Source organism: Sinocyclocheilus rhinocerous, unplaced genomic scaffold (assembly GCF_001515625.1).
Source record: "Sinocyclocheilus rhinocerous isolate Xijiao unplaced genomic scaffold, SAMN03320098_v1.1 scaffold451, whole genome shotgun sequence".
Taxonomy (NCBI): Eukaryota; Metazoa; Chordata; class Actinopteri; order Cypriniformes; family Cyprinidae; genus Sinocyclocheilus; species Sinocyclocheilus rhinocerous.
The window spans coordinates 499,381-519,225 of NW_015657491.1; the positions used below are offsets into that span (position 1 = coordinate 499,381).

General features: G+C 36.6%; 2 protein-coding genes across 2 annotated transcripts in view; both read left to right on the forward strand.

Annotated features, from left to right (window-relative positions):
• The first annotated feature begins 1,024 nt into the window (after nt 1-1,024).
• Nucleotides 1,025-14,812, forward strand: ube2d4 (ubiquitin conjugating enzyme E2 D4). Its single transcript, XM_016528958.1, has 7 exons — nt 1,025-1,345; nt 5,436-5,499; nt 5,704-5,735; nt 7,275-7,352; nt 7,458-7,563; nt 8,872-8,965; nt 11,182-14,812. Exons 1-7 carry the CDS (start codon nt 1,322-1,324, stop codon nt 11,225-11,227), a joined length of 444 nt encoding a protein of 147 aa, XP_016384444.1. The 5' UTR covers nt 1,025-1,321; the 3' UTR covers nt 11,228-14,812.
• A 744-nt stretch (nt 14,813-15,556) lies between these two features.
• The window catches only part of LOC107721066 (drebrin-like protein), a 22,315-nt gene continuing 18,026 nt past the window's right edge, over nt 15,557-19,845 (forward strand). Inside the window, exons 1-2 of the mRNA XM_016528924.1 lie at nt 15,557-15,805; nt 19,473-19,528. Coding sequence (XP_016384410.1) covers nt 15,723-15,805; nt 19,473-19,528 — 139 coding nt within the window. The 5' untranslated portion in view covers nt 15,557-15,722. The remainder of the gene's footprint in view (nt 15,806-19,472; nt 19,529-19,845) is intronic.

Sequence of the window (19,845 nt, forward strand, 5' to 3'; positions counted from 1 at the left end):
GGGGGGGGGGGAAAGAGCAGAAATAGACGCGCGTGTATTATAAATATAATTTAGAACTTATTTCACACATAAAAGGGCATATTAGTAGAAGTAAATAAATATGTTCTGTAGCTAAATTGGAAGTATGATGGTCTATGTGGTTTTCCTCCTTATTTTTAATTTAAGAATGTGCGCTGCTTCCGGTGCCATTCGCTTCCAGTTATTTTACCTGTACAAAAATAGTCTGTTTGATATTGCAAACTGGTAGGCTATTTGTTGTCATATTATTTTTCATTCATTATCATAATCATAGACACGCTGCACGCTGATTAGTAGCGCAGTTTTACAGTTTACTCCACTTTGTTATTCTTTTCCAGTTATTTGCCTACAGTGGCTTGCTTTGTTTATTTATTTAATTTAATTTATTTTTTTGAGTTTTTTTATGGAAGGCTGTTTCCGCCACTGAATTAAAAAAAAAAAACTTTTTTTTATCTTTCAATTCTGGCTTTCCCCCCCTCAGAATAGCGAGTTTAGGCTATATCATGCAATTGTGAAAAAAAGCCAGAATTGTGAGATAAAAACTCGCATTTACCTTTTTTTATTTTTTATTCAGTGGCGGAAACGGGCTTCCATAGGTGTTTTTTTTTTTGTTGTTGTTGTTGTTTTAACTTTCAAAATTACAAAATTCAGCAAGTTAATTTTCACATTTTCTCACAATTATTAAAAGGCATCACAAACATATGTTAAATTAATTTAACAGAGACACAGTTCACAGGGCTTTTTGATTTTTTTAACTTTACAGATTCAAAATAAACTTTAAAGGCTGTTTGAAAATGAACAAAATTAGGTTTTGAGTTACTCCATTTAGTCTGATTACAGGCAATTATCCTAACAACAAAAACAAATCGATAATATATCATTTAATAAGAGTCATGTTCATTTGAATAAAGACAATTAATTTTCATCTTCGATTACAACTTTACCCTCCTCACATACTTTAATGCAAATTACGAACGGTAACACCCACATTACTACATTTCCCAAGACCCCCTCGCACGCTCTAGTATCGCGATATTATCTAAAACACTTGGCGTTGTATCGCGAGATTACTCTTGCTGTCTAGTACAGCACTAAAAACTGTCAGTGAGGTTAGAGGGGGGCAAGAATTTCTCAAATCGGCGACTGCCGTTCAAACAGCGGTGTGAATGTCCAAACCTGTGCTTTTGTGCAATTACAAACGTAACGTGTGACACTGAGGGGAAAAACGGCAGCGTCCTCATCCAAACTGTGCAGGCCAACAGTATCTGAACTAGATCAAACAGTGCTGTAACACAGCGAGCAAATGGCGTTGAAAAGAATCCAAAAGGTGAGTCTGTGTGCATCGTGTGGATCGCATAACCTCACAGCCTCTGTCGATGTCCTCCTCATCATCTCAAATGCTGTTGTGAATGTGAAGCAGTCGCACTTTTCTCATTTGGTCCCCATCTGGTCAAGACAAAGACGGACGGCCAATGGTGGATGCATGCAGTCGATAGACGCACTGATCATTACAGATTCACACACACGCTGAAACAAACACTCACCGTTACTTAGATACGCCTAATCTTGAGTGTTTGTTTTGCGCAATATGTGATCGACAGCGTCTGTTGTCGATATGCGATGTTGAAGCATAAGGATCTGCGCGCATAGTAACGCATGGTTTGGGGTTTGACAGGTACTGTTGTGACTGATTTGTAGCGTGTAAGTGTGTTGGGGCTAGAAACATTGTTAAAATGTATCTTTTCTGTTGTCGGTCATCATGAATGAGCGAAGCGCCGCTGGTGCGCATGCGTGATGGGCGACAACTGCTTTCGAGTTGCCAAATGCTGAACCCTAATGTCAGTGTGTCCATATATGGCTTGGCAAATAGGGCACTAGGACAACGGAGGGTATTTTTAACAGATTCGCCACCCTGCCCGAATAACCAACGACTTTAATCACAGAAAGAGAGAAAAAATTACCTTCGAGTCACAGAGTCTGTGTGTTGCTTTCATTGATTTCCTGAGTGTTTTATTCTAAAGGAGGCAGATTCTGTCATTATTGGCTCACCCTCATGTTGTTGTTCTTCTAAATGAGGATAAATTGGAAAAATCTCTTGACATTTTTAATGGTCGTCTCCAAAAAAGATTGTCTCTATAAAAATCCCTATTGAATTGTGTGCTATATCCCAGAGTCTTCTGAAGTCCATAGCTTTGTGTAAGGAAAAGCCCGAAATTTAAAGGGATAGTCCACCCAAAAATGAAAATTGTTATCATTTGTTCACCCTCATGTCGTTCCAATCCTGTGTGAAGATATTTTGAAGACTGTGTAACTATGGTCCCCATTGATTTCCATAGTTTTTTGTTTTGTTTTTTACGGAAGTCAGGGGGGTCCATCAACTTTTTGGTTAACCCCTATTCTTCTAAACATCTTTTGTGTTCAGCAGACAAAGTAATGACTTAAATTTGGGTCTATTTCTAACACAAAAACTGTCGTATAACTTCAGAAGAACCTGAATATACAGCTTAATGATGATCTCAAGTACTTGCGTTTAGTACAATATTAAAATTACTTAATTTGAGTATCATTTTGTGCGACTAAATAGCCTTAATAAACATGACAATCGATAATTTATCTGAGATCTTGAAAATAACAAGAATGTTCAAACTGTGAACAAACGTATATTTCATAGCAATGCTTGTATCAGTCACTGAGTAGGCCTATGTATTTTGGATAATGTTAAAATCACTCATTTTGATCAAATTACTTATCTATATATATACTTATCTGTTTAGCAATGCGCTTGCAGAGAGAGCCCCGCCCACACGCTCTTCTGATTGGCTGTAAATAATTTTTTTCACATCTGACATGGACAGACAAATGAACTTATACCTGGAGTTCATTGAGGGTGAATGAAGAACAGAATTTTCATTTCTGAGTGAACTATCCCTTTAAGGTTTGAGAAGCCCCGTGAAACAATGCATAAGATCCATTCATAAAATATTGGATGCACATTTTTAGATATTGTATTAAAACGCATGCAGACCCATGACTAATGATAGAAATCAGATATTTAACTTGTCCCGAATGCCTTGATACATCAACAAAGGGGTCAAGAAAGAGTGTCAACAATAGACTGTAAAAGCTCCGCCCCCTTTAAAAACAGCACAGATGTAACCCAGTGTGTTGTTGTGATGATCCTGCCAGAGGTCATTTTATAAGGATCAGTATTGTGCATTGATCATGTTTACGAAATCAGAAATTCAAACCGGTTTATGTGTATTTAAGCATGTAAGTATTATGTAATAGCAGGTGGGAATACAGGCTACATGTTGATTGATGCATAGAACTCCACCCCTGAAGAAAAGGATAATTATATTTTTGAGACAATATATATTTTTTTACTTTTACATGCAGTACATAGTTTGAGGGTTGGTTCCTTATTGCACTGATGTCATTTAATGACATGTAATGTCGCTCTGTTGTTGTGTACAGTGTTACATATGTACTGCTCCATTAAAGCCATTTATGTTTTTTTTTAAGTGTGCTGAGAGTTGAAGTTATTGAAAGTGCTGTCGATGAACAGCTGACCGCTCTGTGTCTATCTTTAGAGAGGCGTTTCAGGCGCTGAGTCAGACAGCAACTTCTAGCAATACAAACAGCCGCTCAAGAGGTGAATTAGAGGGGTGACATGGCCATGAGGATGAGATATGAGATATTTCAGATGAATGATTCAGAACAGTTACAGAAATACACCTGATGCCAAATACTGAGCCACACTGTCAGAATACAAACAGTGCACGAAACAAGCAAACCTCAGTAGAGAAGTTGGTCCGAGACAGACAAACAGTACACTGTAAATATTGTCCAGCGTTTGTGTAAAAAAGAAGAAGTGGAGATTAAGTTTCCTTAATTCAGATTAACATTGTAGCAACAGTTATATTGTTGTTGAAAGAACGCTTTAAGATAGAAACTGGGTCAAATGCCAGCACTGAGCATTAATAAAAATACATATGGATGAATCTCATGAAACATATCAAGATCAAGAACATATTTAGCTCCTATTTTACCCCCAAATTAAAAGGAAATAAATGAATACAGTTTTAAATATAATGCATATCCGATACCGTTCAAAAGTTTGAGTTAAGTAAGTCTTTTGATTTAATAAATTAATGCTTTTTTTTTTTACCTGATGTATTATTGTTCCCATTATTTAATTTTAAATTCTTGATGTTTAAGTGGAGTCTGTGGATTGATTGATTAATTATAATCACCTGTTGTATGTCGTCTGTTATATAATCATTGAGAAACAAAGAATTGTCACACTAAGGCAGATAGAGACGTTTGTCTATTTTATCTCCTGTTTCAATTGTAATATAAAGATTTAATGAGTGCAGACCAACCTTTGTTATGTTTGAATAAATTAATAAGTTCAATGCATCAGTTCATTCAGCAAGGATGCAATAAATTGATCAAAAATGACAGTGAAGACATTTATGTTATAATTTATAATAGTTTATAATGATTTGTATTTTAAATAAATACTTTTGAGCATTCTGTTCACCAAAGAATTCTTTTTAAAATAGTAACAGTTTGCACCAAAATATTAAATGTACATTTATTATTATTACATATTAATAAGAAGAAAAAAATAGGTCAATATACTTCTTAAGCATCAAATCAGCATATTAGAATGATTTCTGACGGATCGTGACACTGAAGACTGGAGTAATGATGCTGAATATTCGGTTTTGCATCACAGGAATACATTACATAAAAATATATGAAAAAATACAGTTTTTGCTGGTTTTGATTAATAAATGTAGACTTGGTGAGCATTGAGACTTATTTCAAAAACATAATAATATACAACTTGTTAGTTGAACTACCTTGAATTGCTGATTTAAATTACTAGTAGCACAATATTTTTGTCTTTATGCATAATATATATATTTTTTCTTTTGGTGTTAGTGAGATTCATACGGATACACTTTTACCTCTATCACATTTTGAAAAATGTAAGCGATTATCTTTTTAAAAAAGGACATGCTATTTCTGATTTCAGTCACACCCTTTGTTTATAAAGCCATATTTCATTCTCAGATCTGTTTGTAAGGTACTATGAGATGACTGCCACAGTGTTGGTTGTGCTGGCAGTGCTCCGGAAACAATCTCTATCTCAATATGGAAACAAACCTCAGAGCCAAAGCATTAGGAGTATGCGTTGGCAACCACATTACACGAACATGAGCCAAATTCTGTTTTTAGAAAGCATTTTGAGTAAATGAAGTATCCTGGTGCTGATAACATTTTGATCAGACCAAGAATCCTTTGTGTCTTTTGTCAGTTTTCTCTGAAGTACACTCATAATCAAATCATCAAGATTTCCTGCACCTGAAATGCTGTTTTACATGACATGGCCATTTGGTTTCCCTCAGGAACTGACAGACCTACAGAGAGATCCACCAGCCCAGTGTTCAGCAGGTCCGGTCGGAGAGGACTGTGAGTATATGAGCTACTATTGAGTTACTGTTTTGTCAGATTACTGTTTCGTCAGATTACTGTTTCAATATAGAGATATTCACTCTAATAGAGATCCCACTTAGATCGTCCAACACTAACTACCATTCTCAGCATACATTGGATCAGGTCTTGCTCTGCTTCAATACTGCCTATTGATTTTATATAATGAATCATGTTTTTCAGTGTTTCACTGGCAGGCAACAATAATGGGGCCGGTAAGTAGCCATTTTTATGCCTTATTCTTTTCAAATTGCAGGGTTCCCATAGTCGTGAAATATCAGGGAATTGTGATTTCCAGTTCTGGGGAAAAATCAATACACTTAAGATTAATAAAATTAATAGACTTAAAATGAATAAAATCTTAAAATGTCTTGGGAAAATCATGGAAATTCATTGGTCAAAATGTGTGGAAACCCTGAAATTAGTTAAAGGGATAGTTCACCCAAAAATGAAAATTACCCCATGATTTACTCACCCTCAAGCCATCCTAGGTGTTTATGACTTTCTTCTTTCAGACGAATACAATCGAGTTATATTAAAAAAATGCCTTGGCTCTTCCAAGCTTTATAATGGCAGTGAATGGGTGTCGAGATTTTGAAGCCTAATAAAGTGCGTCCATCCATCATAAAAAGTGCTCCACATGGCTCCACGGGGTTAATAAAGGCCTCCTAAAGTGAATCAGTGTGTTTGTGTAAGAAAAAAATCCATGTTTAAAACTTTATAAACCATAATCTCCAGCTTCCGCAACTGTTGTACGCGCATTCACAAGAGAGTGGCGTTCCAGTGGATGATGTAGGACGTAGGCGTAGTTTTGTTTACAGCGAAGGAAAAACAGTCTAGTCTTGGATTATATCGAAATCCTTCAACATTTTTCTTTACAAATCCTTGTTTTGTACTTCTAATTCTTGAGCGGTGTTTTGCTTTGCTTTCTCCTCTGCGCTTCTGCGTTCGTCACTTCTCACCGAACCCTACGCTACGTCTTACGTCATCCGCTGAACCGCCACTCTCTCGTGAACGTGTGTACAACAGTTAGCGGAAGCTAGAGATTACAGTTTATAAAGTTTTAAATATGGATATTGTTCTTACACAAACACATTGATTCACTTCAGAAGGCCTTTATTAATCCCCCGGAGCCGTGTGGAGCACTTTTTGTGATGGATGGACACACTTAATTGGACTTCAAAATCTCGACATCCATTCACTGCCATTATAAAGCTCGGAAGAGCCAGGACATTTTTTAAATGTAACTCGATTGCATTCATCTGAAAGAAGAAAGTCATGTACACCTAGGATGGCTTGAGGGTGAGTAAATCATGGGGTAAGTTTCCTTTTGGGGTGAACTATCCCTTTAAGAAAAGTTTTTAAATTATTTAAAAGGGACATTTAGCACCTTTTTAGCATTTTATTTTCTTCTAGAAGTCCACTTACAATGTTAATGAAAGTTTGCTTGTACCAGAACCAGTTAAAGTTTAGTGAAATAATCAGGTTACTGTACCTTTAACACTGCTATATGTAAATAGCCTTTGTTCTGATTGGCTGATCCTCACGTCCAAGCGCAGTTCATAAGATTTGCACTCTGAATGTTTGTATACATTGTACATAAAAAAAAAAAATGTAAAAAAGTCATTTAAACTAACAGAATGTTACATTTTTTAATTAATTTGTCCTTGTCATACATATAAATAAAATATTGCCTGTTTTGTGACAATTGCAGTACATGCATATATTAGCAAAGCTGTGTTCTTGGTTTTTAGAATGACAGTCCATATCAAGGAGGGGTTTTCTTCCTTACAATTCATTTCCCAACAGACTACCCCTTTAAACCACCAAAGGTAAGCTGCTTTGTGATATTCATTGTGTTAGGAGACTTTAGTCAAATGCAAATGGAGGTAATGGTTTGTGATTCTGTAATCAGTACACTTTGCATTGATTGACAGGTTGCATTCACAACAAAAATCTACCACCCCAATATTAACAGTAACGGCAGTATATGTCTGGACATCCTGCGATCTCAATGGTCACCTGCACTTACTGTATCCAAAGGTAAGATTCAGGCAGCATCTCAATGCATGATGCAAGCACTTTGAAATTAAATGTAAAAAATCTGCAGTACCTTATTGCTGTATATGTACATTACACTACCATTCAAATGTTTGGGGTTAGTAAGTGTTTTTATTTATTTATTTATTTTTTAAGAAATGAATGCCTTTATTCATCAAGGATGCATTAAATTGATCACAAATGACAGTAAAGACATTAAAATGTTACAAAATATTTCTATTTCAATTAAATGCTGTTCTTTTTAATTTTCTATTAAAGGGGTCATATGATGCTTTTTTAAAGATCATTATTTTGTGTATTTGGTGTGACAGAATGTTGACATGCTTTAATGTTCAAAAAACACATTATTTTTCAAATACTGTACATTAGGAAAACTTGAAATCGCATCATATGACCCCTTTAATCAAAAAATCCTGAAAGAAAATGTATTATGGTTTCCACAAAAATATTAAGCAGCGCAACCGTTTTCTACATTGATAATAATCAGAAATGTTTCTTGAGCATCAAATCATCATATTAGAATGATTTCTGAAGTGACACTGAACACTGGAGTAATGTTGCTGAAAATTCAGCTTTTCATCACAGAAATAAACTATATTTTAAAATTTGAATTTTGAATTGTAATAATATTTCACAATATTGCTGTCTTGCATAAGTTAAAACATAAAATCTTGAATGGTACTTATGATGTATTCACATTGCAGGTATGAAGTTGTATTGATTGTAGGAATGCTTATTTTCAGGAATTTCCGTAATTATTTATTAATACATCAATTGTTAATTGGAGAGCTGCGAAATGCAGTTGTGCAGGACTCAATGTATGTTCATGTAGCCTGATTTAAATATTACATATTTTGACTTTAAACATTACTTAATTATATTACCAAATCATAACATGCCGTTGCTGTACAGGTTAAAAGTCACCATTGCATCGGCCAGTAGAACCTACAGTACATGTTCTCCTGTTCAGGAAAACCGACAGATGATTGTTATAATTTAGGTATTATGATGTTCTCATGTGGCTTGAGCACTTGTTGGACAGACACTGTTTGACTGTTTGTTTTGGCGTCTCTGGCTAATAGCAGAGCGCTGAGCCCAGTGTGGCTGATTGTGTTGTCAGACTGCAGTGATTACTCTTTGTTCTAAGCAATGACCTAGTTTGGATCACTCCACGGGAAGCTGTTTGTGTTATATGACAAACTAACACAAGGCAGCTTCTCATTCCAGCAGTATAGACGATCAGGAGGTTTTGGTATTATATCTTTTTAATGTGTTTCCTTTCTTTTTTAGTCTTGCTGTCCATCTGCTCCCTGTTATGTGACCCGAACCCAGATGACCCGCTGGTACCTGAGATCGCACATACATATAAAGCAGACAGAGAAAAGTGAGTGACAATTACGTGCATATTTGAATGGCTTTTTAAAATTTTTTACATTTTTCTTGTTTTGATCAAATGCCTATTTTTGGAAAATCCAATGAATCGAATACAAATGAAAAGTACTTCATTGCTTGTGATGTGTTTCTGCTTTTATTTGATGGGCGAGTGTACAAAAACAGCTTTATGTAACAGAACAAAAGACTCGGAAAAGTACAACTGTTATACTGCAGATTGTCCACTCTGATTGGATGAGCCACATTCAGAGCTGTTGTAAAATTGCCAATACATGCACACGTGAGACTGTTAAATTCTGTATTAATCTGCCAGGTTAGTTGCGACATTGCGACCCGAACTTCTCTCCATATTACACCCATTAATAAAAAGCTCTTCCTTGTTTTGGCTTGTTTGGGACGTGTTAGTCTCGTGTAGTCAGATTTTTGACTGATGCCGTTAGGTCTGTAGCCGCTTTGACTGGCCATGGACTGCTCACTTTTGTAAAAGGAAGACGTCTGACTGTACAGTGAAGTGACCAATAACAGTTTGCTTTCTTCAGCGTCATGTTTAGGGGCGGATGAATGTTCCAGACAGGTGTGTTTGCTAAAAGCATAGTTAAAGGGATAGTTTAGCCTAAAAGGATTATGTGCTTTTAATTTTACTCACCCTTAGGCCATCCAAGATGTAGGTGATTTTTTCTTTCTTTCATTTATAAGTTTGGGGTTATAAAGGTTTTTTGTTTTATGAAATTAATACTTTTATTCATCAAGGATGCATTAAATTGATCACAAATGACAGTAAAGACATGCATAATGTTACGGAAGATTTCTATTTCAAGTAAAGCCTGTTCTTTTGAACTTTCCATTCATCATAGAATCCTGAAAAAAAATTCCACAAAAATGAAAGTCAACAGTTGCCATCACATCAAGAGTCAAAAAAGCTACTAGGCAATACAGAATCGATACCTGCGGCTCCTGACGATATATTGAGGTCTTATGAAGTGAAACGATCGGTCGTTGCAAGAAACTGTTAATTATTTACAATGTTATTAACTGTGATCCAGAGCCTCAGACAAATGGGGAAATCCGATTTATTTACGCAAACTAGTTATTTTAGTTTGTTTCTGGTTTATTTACATAACCACTCAATGGCGTAACGTATAAGCAATTATATTATTAAAGCACCCAATAATGATGTGAAACATGAATACAAAGCGTAAAGTGAATAAACTAGCCTTAATAAACTCACCTTTTTAAATAAACCATGAGAAACCATAAAAACGTTCATTTCGCCTCTTCATTCATTTGCATACCAGTCCGAGTCGAACTGTTTCCTCAGTTCAGTGACTGTTGGAGGAAGTGGAGCGCTGAATGAGTTGGCAAAAACCAGCATCATAGGATCATATATGCTGGTATTTTGGCTCATTTCGAGTCGGAGTGACTATCAGGCATCCGAAAGTGAGTTTTGATTGAGTAACTTGTAGATCTGTGTTGCTCAAGCCGCGAACTGTTTTAGACGGTTCAGTCCTTTGTGATTGAACCAATAAACAGTGTCACATTATATCCACTTTATGTAAAGCATTCTTGCCCACTGTTAAAGGTGGGGTAAGTGATTTCTGGTAGCCAATGTTGATATTTCAAATCACCAAAACAAACATGCCTGTACCCCAAACGGGTCTTGCCCCTATTTTGATAGCTCCGCCCCACATATACGTACACAACCCAGGCAATGATTAGTTCTGTGAAACAAAGCAAAACCAATGTTACACCGTGTCTACACCGGACGCGGCGGGCGCGGGGCGGCACGACACGACAAATCCCCGACAGAAAACTGCTGCTGCATTCTATTTATGACGTTGACACAAATTTCAAATGATTTTCAACGGTCGCTTTATCGCGTCCAGTGTAGACAGACTTTAGCTGTTGCGACACATAAGACACATAAGCCTTCTTTTGTTCCGCAGACGTTTTCCTCTTTTGTTTTTTATCCGCCATCTCTATCTTTCTGTCGCTCGGCTCGGCTAATGTCCGTCCTGTGCACTGAGCGCTCTCTCCTCCACATCATGAGTAGACACGCCCCTTACTGCTGATTGGCTACAAGTTTGCTTTGGTACTCAGCCCAACTCAGTTTTCTAAAGCGTTTTTGAAAAAATACATTCCCCACCTTTAAATAAAACAGAAATGTGACTTGAATTACATTGTAAGAGTTTATCCTTTTTATGCTTGTAGGTACAACAGACTAGCGAGAGAATGGACGCAAAAGTACGCCATGTGAGAGTGCCTGCGACTAAAACACTACAGAATCAAACGGACAGAGAAGTATGTTTTTACTTTGAACAAGAGGAGTCAAAAGAAGTGGATGTTGAGGGGAAGGGACCCTTGGAAGGAAAGCAGAAGGCGGAGGTGAGGAGGTGAGAGCCGCTGGTACATGTTGGCCGCTATGTGCTAAATCTGCTGTCATGTGCCGTTCTCCCAGATCCGCCGCCACAACGGCTTAGCCTGGAAAACTCCAGGAAAACTGTAAAACCGGACAAACCTCGGGGAACCACAACCCAGGAAGTTAGACTTGTACTACTGTTAGTTCTGTTATTACTGTCATTGTGATTTTCTCAGTGTTGCATTCTCACTCTTGTCATCACTGAACGAGGAAACGTCGGGCTGAAGTTGGAATTGTGGCGATACAGGATTGATCGTGTCTGAACCATCGCACCGTCCCGTTGGGAGTCCCTGTGGAAACCATAGTTGTGTGTGCACTCATACACTTGACATGTTTAACAGTTTGTGGTAGAATGTAAAAAATCGGATGTCAGAAAGACCTTACTGTAGTCTCCAACTTCCTGCCGTTTCGGTGTTATCCCATAAAACACTATGAATGTGATTAGGAAGAGGTTGTGTCCTAATGAGATAATGCGATTTGATTTTTGAACAAATGGAGGTCATAAATAGTCAAGTGAGTCTATATCTTTGTGCTATAAAAAAAAAAAGAAACCTAACACCAGGTCCTAACCAGACGCGATGCAAAGAGATTCCATATACCCTCATTCACTGTTCCCTACGTTACTATTTGGCTCGACCATCACATGTTTTTAGTTGAGTGTACATTAGTTGTACACTAGATATCGAGATGCATTGAATGAGTGCACTCGATAATGTCCACTTCGGTTTCAGTCACCACTACAAATGGCAGTTTCCTCCAATAGTGACCTTTTAAAGGTATGGGGCGAATTTGTCTGTCCACAACAGGCACGACAAGGCACAAGATGCAACAAAATCAATCACAACTCACAGCCAATCAGAAGAGTGTGGGCGGAGCTCTCTGAAAGCTTACTGCTCTCTCGCTGTGAAACGGATATGTAATTTCATCAAATTTAACTAAATTATATACTCGGTGACTGATACAATTTTGTCATTTTGTTGTGAAATACACTTGTTTGTTCACAGAGTTCACAGTTTGATCTTGTTTATTTCAAGGTGTTTTCAAGATCTGAGGTAAATTATCCATTGTAGCTTTCACTGTGGCGTTAAATTCATACAAAAATGACGTTCATAACGCAAATGGAACTTTTAATATTGTACATACCGGAGATAAGTCTAATCGTTGTCAGCCACGAGGTAGCAGAAATTGAAAAAAAAATTTTTTTAAATGAATTTAAAATTACGTTTTTAAAAAATAGAATGACTCGTCGCTTATCGCCATCGCTGTTGATTAGGACAAAAGCAAAATGTTAAACAAACCTTTTTCTCGTGGCGTGTTGCATTGCGTCTCATTAGGACACAGTGTTATTTTTAATTATTAGACATAAATAATTTTTTTATTTGGTTATAATCATATCTCCTTTTGACATATTGTTTATTTAATCTTGAGCGTCGGTCGATTTCAGAATTAAGCTGGCCGTTCACACAGGGCATATTCTTGCTTTCCATTTGCGCTGTATTTTTAATGTTGCTCTATGTAAACGTTCATCGTTTGATGTGCAGTGGAATGGTGTCGATTTGAAAAGAATGGACCAATCAGATGAATCTGGGGGCACGTTAACCGTATTTACTGTACATATGGACAAGCTCCGTCAACCTGCTTTTAATGCAAAAACGTGTCTTGCACGAACGGCCACTAAATTTAATTCACCTCAGCTGCATGTGCATGATGTGGCAGATGTGCAAGTATTTGTTTTGATAAGTATTGTGAAGTTGCTTTAGGAATCAAGGCAGATTTTTATACTTGTCTTAAAAATTCACCCAATTTGTTTGCAGAAAAAAAGAGGGAGCAAAAAAGCTGAACGGTGGGACTGTGTGGGGAAAAAAAAGAAAGAAATGCCACAATTTCTGCCAAATGTGATTATGCCCCTTTCAGATTTGCAGGCAATGGGCACGTCATAGCGTATGAATGCAATATTTTTTTGGCTACTTAGCATTTATCTCTTCTACAGATCTGTCTGCAAAAGTGTAATCTTAATAATCTTTAGATACTCTTGTTCCTGTAGTCACTAATATTACTAACTTTTGACAGTTGATGGTACGTTTGATGTATGACCAGCGCAGGTGCTGGACTCAAGTACTTTTACTGTAAATTAATTTTTGTAAACGCACTCATTAACTCATGGCTGCCTATTTAGAGGTGGATGATCAAGATGTTTACACAGAGCAGAATGAAAAAAAAAATGTTTCTTCACTCGTCTAAATAGGGCTAAATATTGCCAGAATTATATTAAGCACCATTATACGTGTTCTGTCACCAAGAGAATTGACATTTGTGTCCAGTATAGCTTTGGATGATCCAAACTTTTTGAAACGGCAGTATAGCTAAGGGATAGTTTACAACAAAATGTGAATTCTGCATTCATTTACTCACTTTTCCAAACTGAATTGATGACTTTCCTCTGTGAAACACAAAAAGAGATATTTTGAAGTATGTTCACGCTGCTGTTTTCATACAATAAAGCAGATGGGGACCATGAACTTTCAAGCTCCAAATCAAAAGTTTGCCATTTGTTCCAAACTAAAATCTTAGTAGATATGTATTGGTAATCTTTGCAATTGTTGCTTGACCGCTATGGTCACCATTCACTTTAATTGTATGGAAAAGAGCAGCATGAACAAACTTCAAAATTTCTCTTTTTGTGTTTTACAGAAAGAGGTAATCAGTTGGATTTGGAAAACATGATAGTGTGTAAATGATGATAGATTTTTTTTTTTTTCCTTCCTTTTTTTTTTCTTTTTAATCGAAGTGAATGTAAAATTTTATGCCAACTTCTCCTAACTTTGATTCAAAGATCAATGGTATCGTTTTTGCATCAGTAAAATTTTCACTACTAAACGTGGCTCACTGGTTTTGCGTCTGGAAGTAGAATGTTACGTTTAAGTTATTTATTTATTTTCTATTTATTTGTCGTCTTCCAGTCATCAGCTCAAATGCAGTCAGCCTGGAATTACGAGTTGCTTCTCTCTGATGCTTCGTCTGAAGCAGCCGGTCGAGTTGCAACCCTTTTTGAGATTGTGCTAAGGCAGTAATAGCATGCTTTGCACTCTGGTAGTCTACAAACCTTTTCCCGCAGCTATTTGCAAGATATCAGGGATCTTTTTTCCATTCTCTCACCTCCCTCAAGACCCTCAATAAAACCTTAGCCTTAACCATCAATGTACAAGCAACTGTACTGTACCGTTTACTTTGTTTTAACTGTTGATTGGTACTGTACTACTTTGTGTATCACATACACACGTACACAGAGCCATAATGACCTCTCCTTGCTAACTGTTTGTGCTAGAAAACCCTGTCATCTAACCAGCTCTCTCCTCAGACTCAGTACAGCTGAGACTAACCTCCAAGGTGTCAACTTTAGTGAATAAAGCTCCTTTTGTTTAATACCTTCTCTTGGATTTATTGCAACACCACAGACTTTCAAAATGTTATGGTTAACTGCACTGTCTGACAGAATTCAGATAATAATGAAATTTTATAGTGTATTGGATGAATCTCACAAAAAGAAAAAAATTATCATATTTGGGGTCCCATATTTTACCTCAAGATAAAAAAATTTTTTTTTATTTATTTTGTTCAATGTAAAAAATTAAGAAAGAAATTTCAACACTGATAATGTTAACAAATGGTTGTGCTGCTTGTAAATGTGTATATTTCTAATTTTGACCATCCCTTGTCTTAAGAAATAAAGGTTGTTCAATTTATAAAACGATTTATTTGGTTAAAACCTATATTATTTGAGCTGTAACGTTGTTTAAATTGTTATTTTACGGTTTAGGGTGCTACTATAGACATTCAGTCTCATTTAATTGAATCTGTAGATTTGGACAAAAAAAAAAAAAACATATATATGATTTAGAAAGGTGGTGGTAGTAACCACGCCCATGTGCTGCTTCCATGCCTGTCCAGTTGATGGCGCTGCCGCGTGGTTTATAAAACTACTATGCCAGAGAGTTGCTTGGTAACCTTCAGAAGTCTCATGTCCTCATTTATTATTCATGAGCCGAGTCATCATTCGCCAGCTGACATCCGCCCACATACTTGCGTCAGCCCTGCAGCAAATCAGGGAGGCTTACTGGGCGAACCTCGCTTTGCATAATTAATATTCATGAGCCACGCCTTCACCATAGTAGGCTTCGTAATGTCGCTCCAGGGAGGAGTGAGTGCTACGTGATGTGGCGCTGCGCGCTTCCTGTCTGCGTAGAGCCGCCGAGAGATCCCCATCTACCCCCGGAGTCCACTGCAGCGTCTGTCCCCGGCGTCGGACGGTCAAAAACCCACAGATTTGCCCATCATGGCTGTGAACCTGAGCAAAAACGGCCCAGCTCTTACCGCGGCCTATAACGAGGTGGTGGATGAGAAGTCGGAGACTAACTGGTGAGTAGCGACTCAAGGGTTGTCTCTCTGTTACACTCACTGACATCCTCATGTTTAGCATGTTAGCAGCTCCTTTGGCATTTTAAACGCCCTACTTGTGTTTATCACAACATAGATCATCATTAATGCCCTTTTGGATCAATGCAGTGACGGTTTGTGATGTTAGCGAGATCACTGCACTTTATCCGTGTGCCCTCATCCATTCACAGCTCATGCACAAAAACACTGAATCTTCCAGAAATGGTTTCCCCCCAGTAATGCACTGTTGCTCTCTGGCCAACGATGAAAGTTTATATTCAATTATGCACATGCTTTGACTTCATTGCAGTGTTGCTTTGCATGCTTGCACGGATGAGATGAGTTGATCTGATCAGTTCAGAAGCATCCCAACTTCTGGAGAACATGGGGTTTGAGAAGTGCACTCATGTTGAACCACTCCTACCTCCTTATTTTCCTGTAGTTTTTGTCCATATATGGCTGCTGGGTTGACAACTCCCTGCCTACTATTTGTGAGTGCATTTCCATGCAATCTCATTGTCTTATAATCAAAAATAATTGCTCTTTGTAGCCAGAACGTTACCGCAAATGTATGAATGTCAAAACCAATGAATAGACATCAGTAAGAGACTTCCTCTCGCTCATACGGAAATGATATTAATGTTTGACAGGTTGACACCAGACCAAAGTCCTATAGCTCTGCAGCTTGAAGTGTAAGTGAGTTTCAGTTTGAAGAAGTGGAAATGAGGACGAGATTGGTCGGACGCTCTTGAGAGACGGCTGTTTGAGTTGAGTCATGAACGCTTCAGAAATGAAGAGTGATTATAAATTGCCTACATTAATTACACTCATCCTACCCAGAGATTTGAGAAAAATCACACAAATGCAGACACTCGAGTTTCGCAAATGGGTACAAATAACATATACATTACTGTTCAAAGTTTGTGGTCAGGATTTATTTTTATTTTTTTAAGGAATTACTTTTATTTCTTGTACTCTAGATACTTTTAATACTTCTATTTTATTATTATTATTTTACTTTTATTTTATTCTGCTTTAAATAAAAAAAGAATCCTGAAAAAAAGTATCATGGTTTCCCACAAAATTATTAAGCAGTTTTCAACATAACAATTTCAACAAAATAAGTTAACAAGAATAAGTTTTAATGATAACCGTAAGAAATGTTTCTTGAGCAGCATATCAGAATGATTTCTGAAGGATCATGTGACTCTGAAGACTGGAGTAATGATGCTGAAAATTCAGATTTGATCACAGGAATAAATTATATTTTACAATAATATATTACAATCGAAAATAGTTATTTTAAGTTATAATAATATTTCACAATATAAAAATATTGCAATATTACAATTTTTACTGCATTTCTAAACAAATCAAATAAATGCAGCCTTGGTGAGAATAAGAGACTTCATTCAAAAACATTTCAAAATCTCACTGATAACTAACAGTAGATATTGTTGTATATTCTCATTTAATTGTCTTTTTTTTTGTCACTTTAGATTTATGCTGTAATTTGGTATTTTGTACAATTTTTTGGCCCCTTAAATATGGACCAGGCCAATTAATTGACTCAAATATGGCCATTTTTAGATTGACACATATTGTGCCAACGTGCACATGCATTTTTTTTTTATTTTTTTATTATTATTTAAGAAAATTGAGTAAGCATTGTTTGTAACAATTTTCTGTCATTCAGTTTTATTTAGATATCTACAGTTGGGATTTTAAACTCTATATTTTGGACCCATGCAATTCTATAAATAAACAAGGCTTTTTATAAAAAAAAAAAAAAGAAAGAACAGATCAATAATTGGACTCACAGCTGGATTATTGAACCTCATCGTTGGTTCTCCCTGGTCTGTATGAAATTAGTATTGGCCTTTAAAAAGCCCGGTCAAGCACTACTTGAGAGTGGTTTGTACACCGATGGAGGAGTTTATTGTTGTCACATCAGACAAAATGTCACAAAATCAGTGATTTTGATGAGTCATCATAGATCTCCGGAAGGAACAGGGCAGGCTCAACCTACAGTAACATTGCCTATTAAAGAAGCAGCTTTGTCTTAACAATTGTGACTTTCATTTCCACATCAAACCACAACAGAGCGTGAATGTCACCGGATGATCAGACCTGAGAGATCTTCTAGAAATAAAACTGCTGCCGTTCTTATTCCTCATTACAGCACTTCCTGTTTCTGACAGGCAAGAGTCTTCTGTTGACTTGGGCTCTGTGTTTCAGAGAGGAAGTTGACACAGCTTCCTTGCTGTACAAGTGTCTTTGTGTAGAGAGAATCAGAACCGAGTTCACACACACACACACATACATACACACACACACACACACACACACACAGCCACACACACAGGGCCACCTCAATATCTGCTTCATATTACAGACATTTCAGAGGCGTATTTGCCCTGATGCTTTTCAGTTTGCATTCTGCTGACATCAGTCAACAACTGAGTATTTATCATTGAAATACTATTATATTCATATTTTGAATTAGTTTTAATTTTATATTTAATTATTTTAATTTTTGTTTTTAATATGTCTGTATATTTTGTATTAATTTTAAGGGATTTTTTTAATATAGTTTTTTTTAATGAATTTTTAGTTTGTTATTTGAGAGCAATATAAAATAAACAAAAATGAGAAATGTTGCTTTGGCAACTGGCTGAAATAAAATGAGTTTTATGTAAGTTTTTTTTGTATTTTGTATTTTATCTTTTTTCAAGTAGCAAATGTATTTATGGTTTAATTTTTACTTGCATTACACTTACTTTCCTGGTAAATGGGGTCAACTTTACAAAATTTTACAAAATTACAGAATTTCTTATTTTTAGGTCTTAAGTTAAATGGATAGTTCATCCACAAAAAAAAAAAAGTTAACATACTCACCTTCATGTTGTTCCAAACCTTGTATGAGTTTCTTTCTTCTGTGGAACATAAAAAATATATTTTGAGAAATCTCTCAATGTTTTATTTATTTTATTTTTGTCCATCCATTCAGTAGAAGTCAATGGGCTCTAATATTTGCGATTACCAACATTTTTCAAAATATCGTTTATGTTCTGCAGAAGAAAGAAACTCATACAGGTGTGGAAAGACATGAGGGCAAATAATAATGGCAGAATATACATTTTTTTGTGAACCATCCCTTTAAGAATTGAGAAGTGCGATATTGGAACCGAGATACAAACTAAAATCACAATAGTTACCAAACAGATAAGATAGAAGTCTGATTTAGGACACAAAGCTCATGGGTTTGATTTCCAGTATTATAAAGTATATTTTCAATGCAATGGAAGTCACTTTGGATAAAAGCATCTGTCAAATCTATGAATTCAAATGCACTGTATGTGTCATAATGTAATAACCTGCTCCACCTCAGAAAATTACTTTCCTTTCTGGCTAACGTCACAGATCCAATCAGTTCCTGATGGATAAAAAGTCTCACCCTATGATATTTCTCATTGAAAATCCTGATTTACTTAAAAATGCATCAGATTGTGGAAGTAACATTGCTTTTGAACAGTGTTTCCTGTAGACTTTAATTGGAACGACTGAGCCATGTTGCACTCGATCTCAGTGACGTGGCTGTTTAACACTTATGTAATGAACTGCCTTCACACATTTGATGTCTCTGCAGGGCTCTCTTCACCTATGAGGGGAACACCAATGACATCAGGCTTGCAGAGAAAGGAGGTGGGTTTTCTTCTGCTCTGGATCATGTGCAGACTCATTTAGTGAAATACAGTCATTCACGCTAGTATCATGTGGTATGTAGTGTGTAAGACGGTGTTTAAAGCAAACAGTGTCAGCGTACGTCCATCTTCAGCCTGCAGCCATTGTTTTGCAGTTCAGTGTGTTCTCTGTATTGATTGCATGAAGGGTGCGCTGAACCAGTAGACTGTCAAGGACAGGCCAAGATTCATCAAAGATTTGTCCAAAGCTCTTCCTACATGTGTGAAGAAAATAGAGTTGGCCAACTGTGAATAAACATGGATTTTAACTGTGGTAAA